The 24478-nt window shown below is 41.6% G+C and overlaps 1 protein-coding gene across 4 annotated transcripts in view; it reads left to right on the top strand.

Annotated features, from left to right (window-relative positions):
- CAB39L (calcium binding protein 39 like) overlaps positions 1–24185 on the top strand; it is a 93176-nt gene extending 68991 nt beyond the window's left edge. For 3 of the 4 annotated variants that reach the window (XM_019971307.2, XM_019971305.2, XM_019971306.2), the window contains 3 exons: positions 1954–2019; positions 12747–12890; positions 21884–24185. In XM_019971307.2, coding sequence (XP_019826866.1) covers positions 1954–2019; positions 12747–12890; positions 21884–22063 — 390 coding nt within the window. In that variant the 3' untranslated portion in view covers positions 22064–24185. The remainder of the gene's footprint in view (positions 1–1953; positions 2020–12746; positions 12891–21883) is intronic. The other variant, XM_070800115.1, reaches the window with a different exon arrangement.
- The last annotated feature ends 293 nt before the right edge of the window (positions 24186–24478 follow it).

Here is a 24478-nt window from a genome sequence, read left to right as displayed (position 1 = left end):
TTCTCAAATTCATTAGATGTAATATTTATAATAAATGAAAATAAGAGGACAAAGATAGCTTATGACAAAACCTGTGTATCAACTATTCATTTTTTGTATAGAATGAGTGGAATAATGTGCTGTGCAATTTGCACTCAAGGATAACAAGCAACAATTTGAGAGACCGTAAGCTCATTCTCTTTGACCCTTGTTTACCTAAATTTGTCTTCATAGTCACCTCTTGTGTAATTTAGTAGTCTCACAGATACTGAGCCTATTGCACCGACCTGAGCATTGGCTTCAAGAACTCATGCTCCTTAAACATTTCCTACTTGTTGAGTTTCTTATTTCTTTAGTAGTAAACCTGAAGCTGGAGAACATGATATATGACCTAAAATAATGAAACTGGTAGCCTACTACTGCTAAGTCGCTTCAGTCGTGTCCGACTCTGTACGACCCCATAGATGGCAGCCCACCAGGCTCCCCCGTCCCTGGAATCCTCCAGGCAAGAACACGGGAGTGGGTTGCCATTTCCTTCTCCAATGCATGAAAGTGAAAAGTGAAAGTGAAGTCACTCAGTCGCATCCAACTCCTAGCGACCCCATGGGTCGCAGCCTACCAGGCTCCTCCGTCCATGGGATTTTCCAGACAAGAGTACTAGAGTGGGGCCAAGGGAGTCGATAATACCTTATATGCATGTATTTACATTTTATGGTTACAAGTAACATTTACCACGATGTTTGTCTGATACATTTAGTGACCCACAAAGTCCTTGTGTTCCATGACAATCAGAATAAATAATAAATCCTTCAAGTAAAAGAAAAAAAAATTACTGTGACTTTAACGTGAGCTCCATGATTTTGTTTTCTCAGTTTCTGAATTCCTCTTGGGCATTCTCATCAGTGTGCACAGCTTGTCCTCATCACTCATACCTGGCATTTGGTCTTCCAAGGACCCTTTGCTACCCTCCCCAGCCCCTAAACTCTCTTGCCTTCAGTTCTCTGCCAGGCTTGCCCTCCCACCCAAGTGGCCTCTGAGTGTGCCTGTGCGTGACCAGAGGCTGACACTGGACTTTCCCAGCTGCCGGAACTCTGTGTTCAACCAAAGGGCCTAGATTGTGTTTGATGACCAATCACACTAGGAAACGGGCCCCCGTCACCAGCGTCCCCCAGCTTCTGGGGAGAGTGGAAGTGCTCCCGAGAGGCCAGTTGGGATTCACATGGCCATCATGTGGCAGAGTGGCCCTGTTCCTCTACCTGTTCATGCTGTGAGTTTGCCAGTTTGATTCTTTATGAGTTGCTAAGTGTCTTCAATCTTTTCTCAAATTATCCAAAGACTAATAGCTACCAGCAAGACTGCATAAATGCATTTCTTTAAAATGGCATAAAATGAGTTATCCTACAGCTCATTAGATGAGTTAATAGATGCTTTCTTCAGGACTTCCCTGGAGTTCTAGAGTTAAGAATCTGCCTGCCCACGCAGGCAGTATGGGTTCCGTCCCTGGTCTGGGAAGATCCCACATCTGAGGGGCAATCAAGCCCCTGCACCAACACTACTGAGCCCATGCACTGCAACTAGAGAAAGCCCATGCACTGCAACTAGAGAAAGCCCATGCACAGCAACGGAGACCCCAAACAGCTAAAAATAAAATAGATGTTTTAGTCAAAGTGATTTATTGGGAGGACTCAATTACTCCATTTTCCTACTCAATTTCTAATTTGCAGAACTAAAATAAAACAGAGGGAAGCATGTCTCTGGTGTCACCCGCCTCCTCATCCCCCAGTATCTCTATGAGTAAGTGAGGATGGAGAAACGGGGAAGCCTCCCCATGGACAAAGGCAATCCGCCCAGAGATACACAGCACAACTGCTGGGCTGGGCTGAAGGACTGGGGATTCACTTCTGAAGCAAACAGACTTAATGCAGAGAAATCACTGCTGGGTTTACATTCTTAATATTTCTTTTTTTTTATTAGATTTTTGAAGACTATGAGAAACTGCTTCAGTCGGAGAATTATGTGACTAAGAGACAATCTTTGAAGGTAATGTCAAATTTCTTTAGGTTAGAGTCTCCAGAAGTTGACATTCTTGTTCCTAAACGACTGGTTTAGTAGTGGACAAGTAGAACTTCCCCGGTGGTCCAGTGGTTAGGACTCTGAGCTTCCACTGCAGGGTGAGGTGTTTGATCTCTGGTCAGGGAGCTAAGATCCCTCAAGCCATTCGGCACCACCAAAAAACAAACCAAAAAATAGTGGGCAAGTAAATACAGAAAAAGTATTCTCTTTTTTTGTAACTTGAGAAGTATTTTCTATGTTATGACCGCATATATTAGTCACTCAGTCGTGTCCACCTCTTTGTGACCCCATGTAGCCCGCCAGGCTCCTCTGTCCATGGAATTCTCCAGGCAAGAATACTGGAGTGGGCTGCCATTTCTTTCTCCATGGGATCTTCATTCAGAGATGGAACCCAGGTCTCCTGTATTGCAGGTGGATTCTTTACCATCTGAGCCACCAGCGAAGCATATGTTATGACAGTTCAGTTCAGTCGCTCAGTCACGTCTGACTCCTTGCGACCCCGTGACTCGCAGCACGCCAGGCCTCCCTGTCCATCACTAACTCCCGGAGTTCACTCAGACTCACATCCATCGAGACGGTGATGCCATCCAGCCATCTCATCCTCTGTCGTCCCCTTCTCCTCCTGCCCCCAATCCCTCCCAGCATCAGAGTCTTTTCCAATGAGTCAACTCTTCGCATGAGGTGGCCAAAGTACTGGAGTTTCAACTTTAGCATCATTCCTTCCAAAGAAATCCCAGGGCAGTACTTTGTAGCAAAACAAGCTAAGTGCCCTGCTTCAAATACTGTTTGAAAGTAACAGTAAAAGTATTAAGTACAGGGTAAGCAGAGGATGAGGAGTGTGTGTTTGTATGTAACCAAACATCATTTGTGATATGAGATTCTGTCTCCAATGAATTGCCTGTAGAAATGCCTGTCCCTCATCAGACAGGGACCCGGCAGAGTGGAGCCACATCCATCCATGAGGGACCTCCCCTTCCTCAGTGGAGAGGTGCCTGGAGGCAGCCATTTTGCCCACATGAGGAGGGGCAGCTCCTGAGGGGGTGGGCATTGGCTGCAGCTGCATCTCTGCCCTTGAGATCCTACTCAGAGCTTCAAAAGAAGGTTTTTGGCAGATAATAATTTGATGTCTTTTGTCAAGCTGTTTATATGATGCTTGAACTTACTAAATATTATTTTATATTATTACATATTATTATTTTATTATTTCTAAAATATATTATTTTTACATGTTGACATTATAGAACAGTGCATTTGTTTCTAAATGTTGGATACAGTTTTAAGCTCAACAGATAAATCTATATATTATTACATATTCATATTCTATATATTATTTCTAAAATATATTATTTTTACATACTGACATTATAGAACAGTACACTTGTTTCTAAATATTGGATGCAGTTTTAAGCTAAAGCAATAAATTAAATCTGTCTCGTAGCACACATTTGTCAGTTCACTGTCCCTGTGACTGTGTCGGCCTTGATCGTGCTCCCCTGTACCTGCGCCCTCGCTGCTCCAGCTTTACCCGTTGAGGGGGAGATCAGTGGACTATTTCCAGCCAGTCATTCAGCACTCTTTACTAACTTTCTCCTTGTGGAGAAACCCATACGGCGTGATCCACATAGGAAAAACATACCATGGGTATGCTGCTCTCTGTACTGGAGGTGAAGTAATGAGACGGAACCTCAGGCAAAGGCCATCAATGCTGTGTTCTCCCATGTCCAGAAAGCTTGTTAAAAGCAGTTGAAGGGGCTTCCCCGGCAGGTCCAGTGGTTAAGAATCCACCTCGAAGTTCAGGGGACATGGGTTCAATCCCTGGTCAGGGAACTAAGATCCCACATGCCGTGGAGCAACTAAGCCTGCACACCGCAAGTACTGAGCCCACACTCCATGCCTAGAGTCAGTGTGCCACAGTGAAAGATCTTGCATGACATAACTAAGACCCTATGCAGCAAATAAATAAACTAATTAAAAGTATTTTTTTAAAAAGAAGCAGTCAAAGGTGAGAGTACATCCTGTTGGGACAGCCGTGTACTGAAAGAGTCAAGCCAGGAAAACTGCATTACAGAGGCAGAGGACTTTGGAACAGGAAACAGAGGTGACAGTGCTCTAAAGGGCCAACGTATAGCTAATCGCTCAGGAATCTTCCAAGTCCTTCCTCTTTTCAGTGGGCATCTGTCAGATACTGGACCAAAGTAGAGAGGTTGATGTGAACTAAGATGCTTGAACAGATTTGGATCAAGAAAGCTGGGGTCATGGGCTTAGAGTTGATCCTCGCACCATTTCCCACAGTGATGAGAATTTGCGGCAGATTTTTCTGAGATTGACAGTCTCTAGGGCCTTCAGATCAGATCAGTGGCTCAGTCGTGTCCGACTCTTTGCGACCCCATGAATCGCAGCACGCCAGGCCTCCCTGTCCATCACCAACTCCCGGAGGTCACTCAGACTCACGTCCATCGAGTCAGTGATGCCATCCAGCCATCTCGTCCTCTGTCGTCCCCTTCTCCTCTTGCCCCCAATCCCTCCCAGCATCAGTCTTTTCCAATGAGTCAGCTCTTCGCATGAGCTGGCCAAAGTACTGGAGTTTCAGCTTTAGCATCATTCCTTCCAAAGAAATCCCAGGGCTGATCTCCTTCAGAATGGACTGGTTGGATCTCCTTGCAGTCCAAGGGACTCTCAAGAGTCTTCTCCAACACCACAGTTCAAAAGCATCAATTCTTCGGTGCTCAGCCTTCTTCACAGTCCAACTCTCACATCCATACATGACCACAGGAAAAATCATAGCCTTGACTAGACGAACCTTTGTTGGCAAAGTAATGTCTCTGCTTTTGAATATGCTATCTAGGTTGGTCATAACTTTCCTTCCAAGGAGTAAGCGTCTTTTAATTTCATGGCTGCAGTCACCATCTGCAGTGATTTTGGAGCCCCCAAAAATAAAGTCTGACACTGTTTCCACTGTTTCCCCATCTATTTCCCATAAAGTGATGGGACCGTATGCCATGATCTTCGTTTTCTGAATGTTGAGTTTTAAGCCAACTTTTTCACTCTCCACTTTCACTTTCATCAAGAGGCTTTTTAGTTCCTCTTCACTTTCTGCCATTAGGGTGGTGTCATCTGCATATCTGAGGTTATTGATATTAGGCAAAGTTATAAAGCTGACATTTTTTTTACCCAGATATCTCCCTTCTTGGACTTTTTCCTGCTTTTCTTTCCCACTGTCCTGTCATCCTGTCCTACGCATGTGCCCTCATTCTCTTCTCAAGATGTTTTCAACCCCACCTGGTCCTGTTCCCTTGTTAATATTTGTAAAAATGGCTAGAGCAGAACCCATCAAATGGTAAGGACTGGATATATTTGCTAAAGAAAATTGAAGTAAATTTCATTAATAAATATTCTTCATCATTGTCCCCAGAGTTCAGTCTCTGGAAGGCACTGATGTACTCTAAATAAATAATTGGGACTAGAGTATGAGTTAGAGGGCTTCCCAGGTGGCTCAGTGGCCAAGACTCTGCCTGCCACAGCAGGATATGCACGAACAAAGCTAATGGAGGTGATGAAATTTCAGTTGAGCTGTTTCAACTCCTAAAAGATGATGCTGTGAAAGTGGTACACTCCATATGCCAGCAAATTTGGAAAGCTCAGCAGTGGCCACAGGACTGGAAAAGGTCAGTTTTCATTCCAGTTCCAAAGAAGGGCAATGCCAAAGAATGTTCCAAGTACCACACAATTGCACTCATCTCACAAGCTAGCAAAGTAATGCTCAAAATTCTCCAAGCCAGGCTTCAACAGTATGTGAACCGTGAACTTCCAGATATTCAAGTTGGAGTTAGAAAAGGCAGAGGAACCAGAGATCAAACTGCCAACATCCATTGGGTCATCGAAAAAGCAACAGAGTTCCAGAAAAACATCTATTTCTGCTTTATTGACTATGCCAAAGCCTTTGACTGTGTGGATCACAACAAACTCTGGAAAATTCTTAAAGAGATGGGAATACCAGACCACTTACCTGCCTCCTGAGAAATCTTTATGCAAGTCAAGAAGCAACAGTTGGAACTGGACATGGAACAACAGACTGGTTCCAAGTTGGAAAAGGAGTATGTCAAGGCTGTATATTGTCACCCTGCTTATTTCACAAGTTGGAATCAAGATTTCCAGGAGAAATATCAATAACCTCAAATATACAGATGACCCCACCCTTACGGCAGAAAGCAAAGAAGAACTAAAGAGCCTCTTGATGAAAGTGAAAGAGGAGAGTGAAAAAGTTGGCTTGAAACTCAACATTCAGAAAACAAAAATCATGGCATCCAGTCCCATCACTTCATGGCAAATAGATGGGGAAACAGTGAGAGACTTTATTTTGCGGGGGAGGGGGGGCCTCCAAAATCATTGCAGATTACATTGAAAGAAGCTTGCTCCTTGGAAGAAAAGCTATGACTAACCTAGACAGCATTTTAAAAAGCAGAAACATTACTTTGCCAACAAAGGTCCATCTAGTCAAGGCTATGATTTTTCCAGTGGTCATGTATGGATGTGAGAGTTGGACTATAAAGAAAGCTGAGTGCCAAAGAATTGATGCTTTTGAACTGTGGGGTGGGAGAAGACTCTTGAGAGCCCCTTGGACTGCAAGGAGATCAAAGCAATCAATCCTAAAGGAAATCAGTCCTGAATATTCACTGGAAGGACTGATGCTGAAGCTGAAACTCCAATACTTTGGCCACATGATGCGAAGAACTGACTCCTTGGAAAAGACCCTGATGCTGGAAAAGATTGAAGGCAGGAGGAGAAGGGGATGATAGAGGATGAGATGGTTGGATGGTGTCACCGACTCAATGGACATGAGTTTGAGCAAGCTGCATGAGTTGGTGATGGACAGGGAGGCCTGGCGTGCTGCAGTCCATGGGGATGCAAACAGTCGGACATGACTGAGCGACTGGATTTGATCCCTGGGTCAGAAAGATCCCCTGGAGAAGGAAATGGCAACCCACTCCAGAGTTCTTGCCTGGGAAATCCCATGGACAGAGGACCCTGGTGGGCTATACTCTGTGGGGCTGCAAAGAGTTGGACACGACTGAGTGACTGATCATACACACGCTCATGTATGAGTTAGACTTTTTCCTACCAGGATGCATTTACATTTACAAATCCAAGCCTCTTTACCCAGTAGATGTATGATTAGTACAACCCGTAATACACATTTGGTGGGTAGCAAAGGTGAGAAAGACACATTTTTCACCACCTGCTCCCCATCATCCAGCTTCTCTTCCTCTTTTTACCTGGTTCTGCAGCTGAAGACCTCAGCACTGTTCCCAGTGACACTCGCAAAGAGCATCTGACTTTGTACAGTATCTGGTATAGAAAGTCTCCTTTAAACTCTCCCCTTTTCGGGACTTCCCTTGCTGTCCAGTGGTTAAGACTTTGCCTTTCAATGCAGGTGGTGCGGGTTCGATCCCTGGGTCAGAGAACTAGTTCCCACATGCTGCAACTAAATACCCCGCACGCTGCACAGAAAGACCTGGCACAGCAAAGAAAGGCATTAAAAAAAAAGCTCTTCCCTTTCAAAATGATTGTTACCTGCTCATTTACAGATGCCCCAGCCCACTCGTAAGGTCTCTTTCTTGTTCATTATTAATCCACCCACACAAACTGCATGAGCCACGATTCCTGCCTAAAATCCTTTACAGTTGACTATCTCACCAATATTTGACTTACAACGTGGTAAAACCAAGCATTGGTCAGACATTGAAAGGCACTAGTAAAAGGCAGAGAAGGCATATCAAGAATGCACGAATTGTTCAAATCATTATTGAAGATGTCCTTTTTGAATGCTAGATTCTAGGCAGAGGTATTGCTTAGATGGTCTTGTATCACTCTATTCAAGGAATGAACTCCTTAAATATTGCTTGCTCTTTTCTTCAACCGAAGAACATGGTTCTGGAGAATTCCCCCATCTGCTGGTGGGTTTTCCTTTGGGAAATTAGATCTGTGGTAGCAGTGTGTCCTGTTTTGATGTAAAAATGTTTATATCAGTGTTTATATTCTGTAGTATTTTGCACATCGATATTTTATGATTTTAGAAAACAAGAGAGGTTATATTATTGTAAGTGTATTTACTCACAGTACTGTGTAAGTAATGGACTGAAAACTAGGCTATTTTCTGATTCCAAAGTATTTGCTACCTGCTGCTTATTGTTAATCATATTCTAAATTTTTTGAACTATCTTGAGGTGCTTAGATTCCCGGTGTCAATAAAAAGTAATTAATAGAGAAATTCCTTTCACTCAGGTGACACAGCTTAGGAATCTATTTCTTATCTTCTTCAGAGGCCTGGTATTTAATTACTAGCAGGAAAGATTATAATTCAAAAGAAGCTTGGTGGAATTTTGGATTTGGGGATGGCTCTGATCAATTTTATTAAAATATAAAGTTTTTATTTTTAAAGCTCTCATTATTTCTACATATGGTACATGGTTTCACTGTGTGCTATTAAGCCTGTAACATGAAATTTAAAGAAACAGAAATATGAATCTTTTGCCATTTACTTAGTACAGTATTTCTTTATAATGCTTTGTATTATTATGAAATGCAACACTTTTACTATCAGTAGTAATGAATAGACTAATATCTAATGACTAAAAGACTCAGTGTTTTTGGCCAAGTGGTCTAACACAATTGCTTCCTTCTGAAAAGCAGTGAAATTATAGATTGATAGAATTTATATGTAGGCATCCCCATGTAATAAAAATTGAAGTGACTTTATCTGAACTTAACTCAAAATATCACTGCAATAAATATTTATTGAATGTGTGTGTGCAAAAATTTTAAATTTTTAAATGAAATTTCTCTGTGGTCAAAAGACCTTTTGATATGTGTAGGAGTATATGATGCTGCTGCTGCTGCTGCTGCTGAGTCACTTCTCGTGTCCGACTGTGTGCGACCCCATAGACAGCAGCCCACCAGGCTCCTCTGTCCCTGGGATTCTCCAGGCAAGAACACTGGAGTGGGTTGCCATTTCCTTCTCCAATGCGTGAAAGTGAAGTCGCTCAGTCATGCCCGACTCTTAGCGACCCCATGGACTGCAGCCTACCAGGCTCTTCCATCCATGGGATTTTCCAAGCAAGAGTACTGGAGTGGGGTGCCATTGCCTTCTCCGGAGTATATTATATATGTGTATATGTTATACATATTATATTAAAAAAATATGTATCTACATAGAATTTATAGTTACACAGAAGCTATATATACATAAGTGTGTGTGTGTGTGTGTGTGTGTGTGTCTGTGTGTGTGTGCGCTCAGTGGCTTCAGTTGTGTCTGACTCTTTGCGACCCCATAGACCGTAGCCCGCCAGGCTCCTCTGTCCATGGAATTTTCCAGCAAGAATACTGGAGTGGGTTGCCATTCCCTCTCCAGAGTATCTTCCCAACCCAGGGATGGAACCTGCATCTCCTGCACTGCAGGCAGATTCTTCACCACTGAGACACCAGGGAAACCCATATGTGTGGGTATATATGCAGATAAATATATATGTATGTATCTGTATGTATATCTTCAGAAGCTTCTTGCCAGTTTTACAACCTAGCATAATTTTTTTGAGAGTCTGGGAGCCATCCCCCTGGAATGTGAACATCTAGGAAGATAGCACTCCTGCCTCTCCATCACCGGAGAATTTAACCTTGGTCCTGCTCTTCAAGCTGTAACCATTTGCTTGTCAGAGCGATTAGAAAAGATTTATTATCCTCTTCATTAGTTGGATAAAAGCAGCTAGGTAAAACAAATGGCTACTTCCATGGCCGGGTGAATTCAGAGTGGACTAGGAAAGAGTGCTGTCAAGCCTTCTTATAGGGGAAAGAAAGGAAAGTGAAGTTGCTCAGTCGTGTCTGACTCTTTGCGACCCTGTGGACTGTATGTAGCCCACCATGCTCCTCTGTCCATGGGATTTTCCAGGCAAGAATACTGGAGCGGGCTGCCATTTCCTACTCCAGGGGAATCTTCCCAACCCAAGGATCGAACTCAGATCTTCTAAATTGCAGGCAGACTCTTTACTGTCTGAGCCACCAGGGAAGGTCTCTTATAGGGGAGTGACCAGTTATCTTTCGTCTTGAGAGTTTATGTATGTACTGGATTATAACAGTTTGCCTGTATAAATGAGACAGGATTGTATGTCTTTTAATGTCTTCTGTGTAGAGTGCCTATAGCGTCATGCTCTGGATACACATATTCAGTGATGAAACTGCTTTCTTTCTTTTCTACACTTTGTGGAGAGGATTCTGTGTTGTTTGGACTTTATTTCCCCAACAGTATCCACACACCTCACACAGGTTGCCAAGGCTACTAACGTGAGCAGGATTTGACACATGCCCTTGTGAAGCTTGTGTTCTAGATAAGTTTACCAGTAACTCTGTTCTGCAAAGCCGAGTAAGTACAACTAGGAAAAAGCAAAGAGCACAAAGGCAGGAGAGGAGATTCAGCTGAGGAGAAAAGTTGAGGTTGAGCTATAGAAATAGCAGGTAGAATGGTGGTTATAAGGTGAGGGGCAGGGGGATGGGAGATGTGGGGCAAAGGGTACACGCTCTGGTTATAAGATGGATGAATTCTGAAGATCTAATGTACAGCATGATGGCCATAGTTATTAATACTGTATTGTAGGACTTCCCTTGTGGTCCAGTGGTTAGGACCCCAAGTTTTCAATGCAAGGGGTGCAGGTTCCATCCCTGGCGAGTAACTGTGATCTCACATGCCACGCTTGCAGCCAAAAAAAAAAAAAAATCATAGTAATATTGTAGTGTATGCTTGAAAGTTGCTGAGAGTGGATCTTAACTAGTCTCACCACAAAAAGAGGAAAGGGTAACTACATGAGGTGATGGATATGTTAACTCAATTGATTGTGGAAAATATTTCACAGTATGTACTCGTATCAAATCTTCATGATGTACACTTTAAATGTATACAGTTTTGTCAATTACACCTTGCTAAAGCTGGGGGGAAATTGGAGCAAGGGGAGTTATGCCACAGAAGCAGAAGAATGAAAAAAAATAAGTGAGGTGGTAGAGGGAGGGATGCAGTAGCAATGAGTCCAGTCACAGTGGGGTTTGTTTTGGATTTTTAAAAAATATTTTTGTTTATTTGGCTGCACTGAGTCTTAGTTTTGCTGTCCCTATGGTGAAAATAAAAGTTCAGCTATTTCCTGCCAGAGGGTCTTCAACTATTCTCGCTTTTGGCATTTGTTTTGAAGTATCTTAGTCTATTTGGAGAAGGCAATGGCTCTCCACTCCAGTGCTATTGCCTGGAAAATCCCATGGACGGGGGAGCCTGGTAGGCTGCAGTCCATGGGGTCGCTAAGAGTCAGACACAACTGAGCGACTTCACTTTCACTTTTCACTTTCATGCATTGGAGAAGGAAATGGCAACCCACTCCAGTGCTCTTGCCTGGAGAATCCCAGGGATGGGGCAGCCTGGTGGGCTGCCGTCTATGGGGTCGCAGAGTTGGACACAACTGAAGCGACTTAGCAGCAGCAGCAGCAGTCTATTTGGGCTGCTGTAACAAAAAATACCATAGACTGGGTGACTTAATGCACATTTATTTCTCACAGTGTGGATGCTAGGAAGTCTGAGATCAAGGGGCCAGCAGCAAGAAAGCTCCCGGGGTCTCTTGTGCAGGAGCACCAAACCCATGCATGGCGGCTCTACCTCATGTCCTGTTGGCCTGCCCAAGGCCCCACCTCCTAATACCATTGCACTGGGGATTATGATTCCAACATACAGATTTACAGGGACAAAAACCTGCAGTTCATAACACGGAGTAGTGCTGCATTTTAGGAATTATTGTCCCCAGAAAATGTTCTGTTTTGCTTTTTGATAAAAACTTGCTATACGTATTAAATTTCATACGGACTCAGGGTCAATGAATTTTTTTTTTCTGGCTCTATATCAGGTTTTGTCATAAGATTTAGGGAGAAGGTAAGAGTCACTTAATATAGTCTGTTTTTCCAGTAAACTACCAAAGTATATTTATTGAGATAAGGGAGGTATCATTGTTGAGTCAGTTTTATTATTCTTTCCTATCTCAGTGCCTAAGGAGCAATACATTAGTGAGAATCACATTAAAGCAAGGGATAAAAATTATAAACTGATTTCTGGCTAAGTCTTGATGAAAGCTGCAGAGAGCGCTTTTGTTTGTCTGCACTGGGTCTTCGTTGCTGTGTTTCTCTAGCTGTGGCGAGTGGGAGCTGCTCTCTAGTTGGGTAGGCGGCCTTCTCATTGCGGTGTCTTCTCTTGATGCAGAGCACAGGCTCTAAGCTGTGAGGACGTAGTTGCCCCTGCGCATGTGGGATCTTCCCCGACCACGGATGGACCTGGTGTCCCCTGCTTTGCAAGGTGGATCCTTAACCACTGGACCACTAGGGAAGCCTGAAAGAGCTTTTTTTTTAAGCTGCAACAATGAATGGCATTAAAGAAAAACAAAAGACTCAGAAATGCATTAAGCACTAACTTTAGCAGGACGGTATGAAAAGTTTAAAAATAACAAGGATAACTACAGCCTCCATGCCTGTGCTTTAAGATGCACTTTAGGACTCTGATTTTTTTTTTTCTCGTCAACATTCATAACTTACATTTTCTTTTCTGGTGAGAAAGGAGTGGGATGTATTTTGAATAAAAGGACTCTCAGATTCTACTTTGATTTTGTGTTTTTCTGTAGCTGCTAGGTGAACTGATCCTGGACCGGCACAACTTTGCCATCATGACCAAGTACATCAGCAAGCCAGAGAACCTCAAACTGACGATGAACCTCCTCCGGGATAAAAGCCCCAACATCCAGTTTGAAGCCTTTCACGTCTTTAAGGTAAACAGCACCCTGCAGAAATAATGTGGACATTCCTTTTCCAGTTTCAAATGGCAAAATCCCTATTTTGGATCTTCCTTTTGACTCGAGAGAACATGAACTAAGCAGTCTGTAGGTTTTGCGTGACTTTAGGTGAAATTGTAGAGTTATTTGAGTGGATGCCTATTTGTTTCAAAAAGATTTGCTGACGAATCTGTATCTCGAAATACTTGCATCTTTTTCAGTAAGAAAATAGGTGGATACTGTTTCCCAGGAGTTACTAAGATAATTAGTGATTGAGCTAAAACCCAAACCCTGAGTGTCAGAATTTGAATGTTTCATTTCCGCCTTAAATGTTCCTTTGAACTTTAAATGAAACCGAAAGAAACACAGTGTACTACTCATTCCTTGCTTAGAAATATTTTAATGCATTTTAAAAGAACACTAGTCTATATAATACCTGCTTTTTCGAATATTTTTTCTGTGGTGTAAGAGTAATAAAATCATCTCCTAGAAACTTTAAGCAGTAGTTTTGTTTAAAAGTAGAGTAGGAGCTTCCCTGGTGGTCCAGTGGTTAAGAATCCACCTGCCAATGCAGGGGCCGTGGGTTCAATCCCAGGTCGGGAAGATCTCACATGCCGTGGAGCAGCTAAGCCTGTGCGCCAGCCAAGATGCCCTAGAGCTCGCGCTCCACAAAAGGAGAAGCCCCTGCAGTGAGAAGGCCGTGCACCGCAGCTAGAGAGTAGCCCCAGCTCACTGCGACTTGCGAAAGCCCATGCGCAGCAGTGAAGACCCAGCACACCCCAAAATAAATAAATAAAATCTTTTTAAAAGAGTGAAAAGAAAGTGACGTCACTCAGTCATGTCCGACTCTTTGTGACCCCATGGACTGTATGTAACCTACCAGGCTCCTCCGTCCATGGGATTCTCCAAGGGAGAGTACTGGAGTGGGTTGCCATTTCCTTTTCCAGAAGATCTTCCCAACCCAGGGATTGAACCTGGATCTCCTGCATTGTAGGCAGATGCTTTACCATCTGAGTCACCAGGGAAGTCAAATCTTTTTAAAAATAAAGTAAAAAAAAATAAAAGTAGGGTAGGTGAGAGAAATCTAATCTATAATGCACTAACCGTGACTTAACTCTTGTAAAGATTTTAGTAACTTTTATTTTCCTGTGCACGTATGTAAACGTTTTTTTCTGCAGCTGAATTCACATTCTACACAGTATTGATACACTAATTTTATCACTTAATACTATACCATATGTGAACACTAATTCATTGTTGTTATATATAGCTTTTTAAAAGAGTCAGTAGTTTTACTGGTATCATAGTTTTTCACTGAGTATATGTAGTTTACTTAAATATTCCCATGTTTATAGTTAGGCTATTTTCAATTTGAGGCTACAATGAGCATTTTATGTTTCGAGCTAATTTGTTTCCAATTTAAGGATTATTTTCTTAGGATCAGTATCTAGAATAGAATTAAGGGTTGAGAGAGTTTCAACCTCTTTTTCTTTTTAAAATCTTTGTAAGGTATATTCTGTGATTGAATTTATATATATAAGTCAGAGACACAGCAATTTTTAAGGTGTGTAATTGTTGCTTTGAAAAGTAAAAAAAAAATTTTAGTTCATTTTTCAAGCCACCAGATCTTTATTGTGCAAAAAACCACTAGAGCCATTCAAATACCATATTAATTTGTAAATTCTATTTAATTGCATTCAGAATCCTAGCAAGTCTTTTTCTGGAACTTGACTAGCTGATTCTAAAATTTGTATGATAGAGCAATGGCCTGGGATTATCTGTGACAATTTTCAAAGAAAACAAGGTAGAGAAATCCATCCTACTATATATTAAGACTTCCTCTGGATTTATCATAAATGGAAATAATACTGTATTGGTATGGAGACAGATAAATAGAGCAACAAAACAGAGTAAACCCCAGAAGTGAACCTGTGCAAATATGAAAATTTGATATTTGGTAGTGGAGAAATTATAAATCATTAAAGAAGGGGTTACTGTTTCTTAGTTCAGTTCAGTCGCTCAGTCATGTTGACTCTTTGTGACCCCACGGACTGCAGCACGCCAGGCTTCCCTGTCCATCACCAACTCCTAGAGCTTACTCAAACTCATGTCTGTTGAGTCAGTGATGCCATCCAACCATCTCATCTTCTGTCGTCCCCTTCTCCTGTCTTCAGTCTTTCCCAGAATCAGGGTTTTTTCAAACGAGTCAGTTCTTCACATCAGGTGGCCAAAGTATTGGAGTTTTAGCTTGAGCATCAGTCCTTCCAGTGAATATTCAGGACTGATTTCCTTTTTTTTTTTTTTTAATTTAATTTTATTTTGATTTCCTTTATGATTGACTGGGTTGATCTTTTTTCAGTCCAAGGGACTCTCAAGAGTCTTTTCCAACACCAAGTTCAAAAGCATAAATTCTTCGGTGCTCAGCTTTCTTTATAGTCCAACTCTTAGATCCATACATGACTACTGGAAAAACCAGAGCTTTGATTAGATGGACCTTTGTTGGCAGAGTAATATCTCTGCTTTTTAATATGCTGTCTAGGTTGGTCATAGCTTTTCTTCCAAGGAACAAGCGTCTTTTAATGTCATGGCTGCACTCACCATCTGCAGTGATTTTGGAGCCCCCCAAAAATAGTCTGTCACTGTTGCCATTGTTTCCCCATGAACTGATGGGACCAGATGCCATGATCTTAGTTTTCTGAATGTTGAGTTTTAAGCCTACTTTTTCACTCTCCTCTTTCTCTTTCATCAAGAGGCTCTTTAGTTCTTCTTTGCTTTCTGCCATAAGGATGGTATAATTTGCATATCTGAGGTTATTGTTATTTCTCCCAGCAATCTTGATCCCAACTTGTGCTTCATCCAGCCCGGCATTTCGCATGATGAACTCTGCATCTAAGTTAAATAAGCAGGGTGACAAGATGTAGCCTTGACGTACTCCTTTCCCAATTTGGAACCAGTCTGTTGTTCCATGTCCAGTTCTAACTGTTGCTTCTTAACCTGTATACAGATTTCTCAGGTCTTAACCTGTATACAGATTTCTCAGGAGGCAGGTCAAGTTGTCTGGTATTCCCATCGCTTTCAGAATTTTCCACAGTTTGTTGTGATCCACACAGTCAAAGGCTTTGGCATAGTCAATAAAGCAGAAGTAGGTGTTTTTCTGGAACTCCTTTGCTTTTATGATGATCCAGTGGATGTTGGCAGTTTGATCTCTGGTTCCTCTGCCTTTTGTAAATCCAGCTTGAACATCTGGAAGTTCACAGTTCATGTACTGCTGAAGCCTGGCTTGGACAATTGAGCATCACTTTACTAGTGTGTGAGATGAGTGCATCTGTGCGGTAGTTTGAGCATTCTTTGGCATTGCCCTTCTTTGGGATTGGAATGAAAACTGACCTTTTCCAGTCTTGTGGCCACTGCTGAGTTTTCCAAATTTGCTGGCATATTAAGTGCAGCACTTTCACAGCATCATCTTTTAGGAGTTGAATCAGCTCAACTGGAATTCTATCACATCCACTAGCTTTGTTCATAGTGATGCTTCCTAAGGCCCACTTGACTTCACACTCCAGGATATCGCGCTCTAGGTGAGTGATCACACTATCATGGTTATCTGAGTCATGAAGACCTTTTTTTTATAGTTCTTCTGTGTATGGTTCTTAGGATAAGGGATTATTAATATAGAAATTCCCATCCACTATATTCAGAAATAAATTATCAGTAGAGAGCTACACTTGAAAAGCAAAACATCTTTTAACTTTTAAAAGAAAAAATAAACCTTTTATGATGTTGGGAAAGGAAGAATTTTTAAAAAGAATTTGAAATCACAAAGCATAAAAGGAAATAATATTTGACATTTAAATTTAACACCTATTTGAAAAGACATCATAAACAAAATGAGAGAACAGGACAGAATGTGACACATAGAGTTGACAAATCATTTAGAAAAAAGCAAACAGTTAAATAGAAAAATGGGCAAAGGATACAAGTTGGTAACTTACAAATGAGGAAACCTGTTTTTGTTGTTTGTTGTTTAGTCAATCAGTCGTGTTCGACACTGTGATCCCATGGCCCGTAGCCTGCCAGGCTCCTCTGTTCGTGGGATTTCCCAGGGAAGAACACTGGAGTGGGTTGCCCTTTCCTTCTCCAGGGGAAACCTGATTGGCCAACAAATAAACGGGAAACCTGATTGGCCAACAAATAAGTAAAGATGCTCATCTCAGTGGCAATCATGGAAATGGCCATTAAAATATCAATGAGATGTCACGTTACATTTTTCATATTGCCAAAAATGTTTAGGTCTGACAATATCAAACTGTGGTAAGGCTGGGGGAACAGTAGGTCTGTACACTGTAAATTAGTGTTAATACAAGCACTTGGGAGAGCAGTTTAGCAAAATAAAGTACTGAAAGTGTCCATACTCTTCATTCCTAAAATCTCATTTCCTGGACAGTCTTGCTCACAGGCATAAGGAATTCTGTACCAAAATGTTTATTGCACATTGTTTAGCATGAAAATGAAAAAAAAATGGGTATCTGCAGAAATTTAGGACAATAAATTGTGATATATTTACATAATAGCATATAGAATGGGTTAAAATTAATAGAGTTATATGGGATCAATGTAGATAAGTCTCAGAAACATTGAGTGGAATTAAGAAAGTATTAAAAGGATTTTATTTATTTAAAGTTTAAAAACATGAAAAACTATACTATGTATAGATTCATACATATGTAGTTAGTGTCTAAAAACCTGTATAGAAATGATAAATACCAAATTCAGGATAGCAGTCACCTCACCGGAGGGAGAATGACATCAAGAAAGAGAATGACATCAAGAAGTGTCTAATGGCCTGGAATTTTATCTGTAATGTTTTATTTTATTCAGATTCTGAAGGCACATATGGCAAAAAGGATAGAGCTGACGGTGGGAACTTGAAATCTGCAGTGTTACTGCTGTGCTCTTCTCTGTGTTTGTATTATTTCATAAGGAATAAGCACAGATTGGATGGAATAAAAATAGGCTCTTGTAGGACAGGAAAACGCCTGCACAGTATAAAATGACAGACCCTCTTAAGATCCTTCCTTTCTGACTGAGCAATTACAGAGGCTTGCCGTTGTTCTGTCATCCCAGCTCCCACAGAGTTTTACTATGCCATTGTAGGTGAAAACATGCTTCATATAATTTTGTTCCAAAATGCAGTATTATAGAAGTATTCAGTGAGTGGCAAAATAGAAATAACCTACTTCCATCCTGTGAGATCAGAATTTGGATCGTCTCATTATTGGACAGAGTAGGCATATTTAAAAATAGTCGGCCACTTGTTTACTTGCATGCGTATAAACTGGACGTGCCCCAGACCCTGACTTTCCTCCTCCCACTGAAGTGCACACTGAATTGTTTACTTGCCAAAAATAATATTTTGTTATTTAGAAGAAGAAAGTTATTTTTCAGTTTTTTTGCAGTTCTTTATTAATAGTCTCTTTCCCCAAGTACCTCCCATAAGATACAGAAAATGTGGTCTAAAAATGTCTTCACCAGATTATTAATGGCCAGTTTTTACTAGCTTGCTTGAATCGTCCAAGGACTCGAATGAGATGCCATTTCACGTTTTCTCTGCTATTGACGAACAAGGTTGTATGATGGGAAAGGACTGGCCGGAACACAAGAGACCTGGGTGTTTGTTGTGGCCCAGTTGCCATCAGTGACTTTGGGCAAATCCATTCGGATCTGTTTCTTCACTTGCAAAATGTTAAATTAAAAAAGCTGAAGTTGGGGACTTGCCTGGTGGTCCAGGGGCTCAGACTGCAGGTTCCCAGTGCCCTGGGCCTGGATTTGATCCCTGGTTGGGGAACTAGATCCCATATGCTGCAACCAAGAGTTCACACGCCACAACTCAAGAACTAAAGGTCCCACGTGCCACAACAAAAATCAAAGATACCACACGCGGCAACTAAGACCCAGCACAACCAAATAAATAAATAAAAATTTAAAAATGTTTAAAAGTTACAGTTAGATTAAAATGAAAAAACTCTGGGAAAGGTGGAAGGGAGGCTCAAGAGTGTGTGGATGGATGGATATATTTATACATAGAGCTGATTCATGAACAGCAGAAATAACAAAATATTGTAAAACAATTATACTCCAAGAAAAAATAAATAAACATGCATTTTTTTTTTTAAGTGTAATTCCAGGATATTAGGTTCAGGAGAAGGCAATGGCATCCCACTCCAGTACTCTTGCCTGGAAAATCCCATGCGCGGAGGAGCCTGGAAGGCTGCAGTCCATGGGGTCGCTGAGGGTCGGACACAACTGGGTGACTTCACTTTCATTTTTCACTTTCATGCATTGGAGAAGGAAATGGCAACCCACTCCAGTGTTCTTGCCTGGAGAATCCCAGGGATGGGGGAGCCTGGTGGGCTGCCGTCTATGGGGTCGCACAGAGTCGGACACGACTGAAGCGACTTAGCAGCAGGTTCAGGAGACCTTTGTCTCTATGATCCTGCCTCTTCCAGACATGCATCCAATATGAATTTAGGAATCCACTATGAGCTGGTATCTCTTTCCTTTCCCTGTTAGCTTCCTTAATAGCAAAGGACCAGACTGCCACTTTCTACTAAGCCATGTAAAGGAAGCGGGTGGTCAGTGCCTATCGGCTCACCACTCTCAGAGCTGCTGGAATTTGAGCATATGTGGTGCGTGAGTGAGAAGTCGCTTCAGTCGTGTCCGACTCTTCGCAACCCTATGGACTGTAGTCCCAGGCTCCTCTGTCCATGGGATTCTCCAGGCAAGAATACAGGGGATCTTGTGGACCCAGGGATTGAACCCCTGTCTCCTGCTTTCCTGCATTGGCAGGTGGGTTCCTTACCAGTAGCACCAGCTGGGAAGCCCAGTTTTGTCTCAATTATTGCATCTAGCCATACGCACAGAAAAAATGGGCTTCCCGGGTGGCTCAGCAGTAGAGAATCTGCCTGTCAATACAGGGGACATGGGTTCGATCCCTGTGTTGGGGAGATACTCTGGAGGAATAAGTGGCAACCCACTCCAGTATTCTTGCTTGGAGAATCCCGTGGACAGAAGAGCCTGGTGGGCTACAGTCCGTGGAGTCACAAAGAGCTGGACACGACTGAGCAACTGAGCACACAGCAAGCACTAGTCTCGTTGCGGTTTCCATTTGTGTTTCCTAGTGACCTAATGATGTTGAACTTTTTTTTCACATGCATATTGATAATTTATATATTTTCTTTGGGGAAATGTCCACTCAAGTCCTTTGCCCCTTTTTAAAAAACTTTGTGTGTATTTTTGTTGTTGCATTGGAAGAATTCTTTATATATTCTGGATAATAGACACTGGTCATATATACGATTTGTAAATATTTTCTAACATTCTTTACATTGTCTTTTCACTTTCTTGATGTATCCTTTGATGCACAAATGTTTTAAATTTTAATGAAGTTCGCTTTACCCATTTTTTTCTTTTCTTGCTCCTGCTTTTGATGTAGCTATGAAACCACTGTTAAATCCAAGGTCATGAAGATGTACCCATGTATTTTCCTCTAAAAGTTTTATTAGCTCTTATATTTAGGTTTTTGATAAATTTTGAGTTAATTTTTGTTTATGGTGTGAAATAAGGGTCCAACTTAATTTTTTTTTTTTTTTGGCATGTGGATTTCCAGCTGTCCCATGTTGAGTGTTTGCTTTTTTTAAATTATTATGAAAAGATGTTGGAGTTTGTCAAATACTTTTTCTGGATGAGTTAAAATGATCATATGGTTTTCTTTCAGTGTAATCATGTGTCATATTGACTTCCTAGAGCTGCTTTAACGAAGTACCATAGGCTAAGTGTCCTAAAACAACAGAAAGTCATTGTCTCTGCATTCTGTCGACTAAAAGTCCAAAATCAAGGTGTCAACAAGCTTGTTTCCTTTGGGAGCTTTCAGGGAAAATCTGTGCCTCTCTCCGAGCTTCTGGTGGTTGCCAGAAGTCCTTGGCACTCCTTGCCTTAGGATGCATAACCCCAGTCTCTGTCTCCATCTTTTTTGTTTTTCTTTTTAATGAAAGTTTATTCATTGTGTCTGAAGTAAAGCTGATTTTGCAGCATTTCTGCCTCCATCTTCACATGGCATTTTCCTCTGCATCTGTGTGTTTCTGTGTCCAAAATTTCCTCTTCCTCTAAGAATACTGGTATTAATAGTGGGGTTCAGGCCCAGCCTAGCCCAGTATGAACTCATCTTAATTTGATTACATCTCTGCTTCCAAATAAGGTCACATTCACAGGTACCAAGGGTTGGGGCTTGAATATTCGTCTTTTGAGAGGATGCAGGTCAGTCCAGTACATGTGGTGGATTACATTGATTGATTTCATTACATTGAGCCATGCTTGTATTTCTGGGATAAATCCCACTTGGTTATAGTGTATAATCCTTTTAATATTATTCTGGACTTCATTTGCTTGTCTTTTGTTGAGGATTTTTGTATCTTCATTCATAAAAGAGACTGGTCTGTAGTTTTCTAGTGGTAGTTTTGTCTGGCTTTGGTAACAGAGTAATGCTAACCTCATATAACGAGTTAGGAATTATTCCCTTCTCTTTTATTTTCTGGAACAATTTGAAGTAGATTGGTGTCGATTTTTCTTTTAAAATGTGTAGAATTTACTGTGAAATCATCTGGTTCTGTCTGGACTTTTGTTGAGAGGTTTTTGGTTCCTGATTCAACCTCCTTATAAAAATAAAAGATCATAAGAGAATACTACAAATAATTGTACATCAATAAATGAGGTGACCTAGATGAAATGGACGAAGTCCAAGGAACATACAATCCACCAAAGAAGAAAGAGAAAATCTGATTCGTGGACTCTCATGTCACCTACACCGTGTTTTCTTCTAAAAGGGAGTAAAATCGCGGGCTTTCTGTGTTCAATAAACCAAGTAACGAATGAGACGCGGGAGGGACCGTGTTCCCAGGTGTGTGTCCCTTGACCTAGGTGTGTTTCTCGTGTCTCAGGTATTTGTGGCCAGTCCTCACAAAACACAGCCTATTGTGGAGATTCTTCTGAAAAACCAACCCAAACTCATCGAGTTTCTGAGCAACTTCCAAAAAGAAAGGACCGACGACGAGCAGTTCACCGATGAGAAGAACTACCTGATTAAACAGATTCGTGACCTGAAGAAGGTGGCCCCTTGAAGTCCCACCAAGTTTCCTGCCACCGTCACCACCTCGTTTATTCAGTTCATGTGACAAGTGTCATTCCAAAAAGTAGCCATTCTTGGGAAGGCTATGGAGGTGCCTGTTTTTCCTCAATCTGTCATTCAGGGTAGGTGGAATATAATCATTTGGATGAAAAAAAATTAATTTAGAATAATATATTCATTTTAACCTGTGATTATTTATATGAAATCAGAGCCATCGTGTTGGGAAATTGATGAAAGCAACTTTAACCCTTTCTTAGTGAAAGGCAGCAAGGCTGTGGGCTTGCAGATGAGCCCTCAGTCACCACAAGCCACCAAGTACTGGGAACTCAAAGGGTGGATGTCACCCAGTCCTCCAAGAGGATTAAATTCTCAGAGGAGAACTGGGAGTTGGGGCAAGATGCACAAAACTGTTTTGCCCATCTGCAGTTGGACCCACAAATTTCTTAAGGCACTAAGAAAATAAGATCCAGTATTTTCAGCCATTCCACATTCTGTTCCCTACCCACATCTTTTAACCATAATCATTCATTCTTAACTTCCTAGGAAACTGATATCCTCCTTTATAATTATGATCTCACATTCCATCTCAATGAGTCTCCTCTGCACACCTGACTCATGGTACACACACACAGACACACACACACCCTACTCTGACCAGGTTAGTATGGAACCAGCTAGGTATAGGCAGGACGGTCTAACAAGGATCACAGGCATGGAGGGCCCACCGGGCAGGACCTGCTCACTTAAAACTTATAACAGACGGTTAAGAACCACAGCTCTAGCAGAAGTAATTGCTGTTTCACAGACTTCTATAGGGTTAGTGAATATTTGGAATATTTCATTCATACTTCTTTTTTTTTTTTTTCCATACTTCTTAATTTGGGAAAGAAGTTTTATGGTGAAAGTGTTTTTCAGAGTAAGAATCATTGCATCGAGATGCCTACTGTGTGTAAAACCACAGGTCCAGAGGGTCACACAGGGCTTTAGACCACTTATACATAAGGGAACACTGCAGTTGGAAGGACAAATGATTACATGCATGAAACATCCTCAAAGAACTAAAAAAAAATTTCACTCTAATTTCTGATCTGTCATTGTCATTTCACATCAGATTCTTCACTGAAAAGGTTTCTGTAAAAATGTTGGTCTCAAATACTCTCTTGCATACTAGGATGATTTAGGAATTAATTTGTGTTTTTTTAAAATAAAGGTCACGGTTTGTTTTCAGACATCAGGTGGACAAAATGGAATTTTAAAGCTATATTTACAAGACATTAAAAGTATAATTGTTAGTCTGTATTTTTTTTTTAATGATTCTGTTTCCAGATCATGAATTAGTGCCTTCCATAGGAATCTTCACTTTTTACAATGTAGGGTACTGTGTTCTTGAACCAGATATTTCTCCAGCCAGAGAGGGGAAGATCCCGCTCCAGGATCCATGCTCTTGTAGATTTAGCATCTGAAGCATCACCTGGCGTGGTTTGATCCTTCTTGGCTACGTTTATCCCCGCCCCCAGCCCCAGCGTTGAATTCTGAGGCAGATGCTCTTGGGTCTGCGGGAGCTTCTTGTAGCAGTACTGACGAGTGCTGGGCCATCTGATGGCCTTCCGTCTTGCATCGCTGAGGTCAGATTATTTTTATAACATTCCCTGACAGTCCAGAGTCTCTTCGAATCTGACTTTTCTGGTTTTGTTTGTTTAAAAGAGATGAGTGTAAATATTAAAAAAAAAAAAAAAGAAAGAAGGCCCAGCACTATTGGAAATGTATTTCTTTGCTTAAATACTGTCCCACACATCATGGGACATGTACTTTCAAGTGGAAAGCAAAGCCGTGTTAGAATTCTTTTTTTGATAAGTAAAACATATTGTATTTCCTCTGAGCTTGAATTAGCTCTTTCCTAGCAAACCCCTATAATAAATGAAGTAGCTGGGGTTTTGCTGTGATACAAATTTGTAAATTATTAACGTGAGAAAGAGGGAGCCAAAAACTCACGGTTAAAGTACGTTTGCATAAAAGTCACTAAATATTGTGAGATTTGAGTTTCGAAAAGGTCATGTTTAATAAGCCATTTCAAAAGCACACATTTAAATAAAGACTGACTAAATGAGAAGGTGCCACATGCTCCTTGGTCGGTTTCATCTCTCTCTGCGTGTCCCGCCCCTGTGTTCTTGTCGCAGCTCCAAACAAGGAAAGCACCAGGCTGCCCGGAGGCCCCACGTCCCCAGCTGTCCCATTCCCCACTGTCCCGCCCCGTGAGGCTCTCTGCCCTTGACCGAGGGCTGCCTGTCAGGCAGCAGGCATTTCACAGCTGCTCCACTACAGCCAGAGTCATCCCCATTTTACATTTGAGGAAACCAGGCGCTGAGGAGTTTATCCCAGACAATGAGGACCAGAGCTGGGGAACAGA

This window comes from Bos indicus, chromosome 12 (assembly GCF_029378745.1).
Source record: "Bos indicus isolate NIAB-ARS_2022 breed Sahiwal x Tharparkar chromosome 12, NIAB-ARS_B.indTharparkar_mat_pri_1.0, whole genome shotgun sequence".
Taxonomy (NCBI): domain Eukaryota; kingdom Metazoa; phylum Chordata; class Mammalia; order Artiodactyla; family Bovidae; genus Bos; species Bos indicus.
This window is presented reverse-complemented; position numbering and strand designations above follow the sequence as displayed.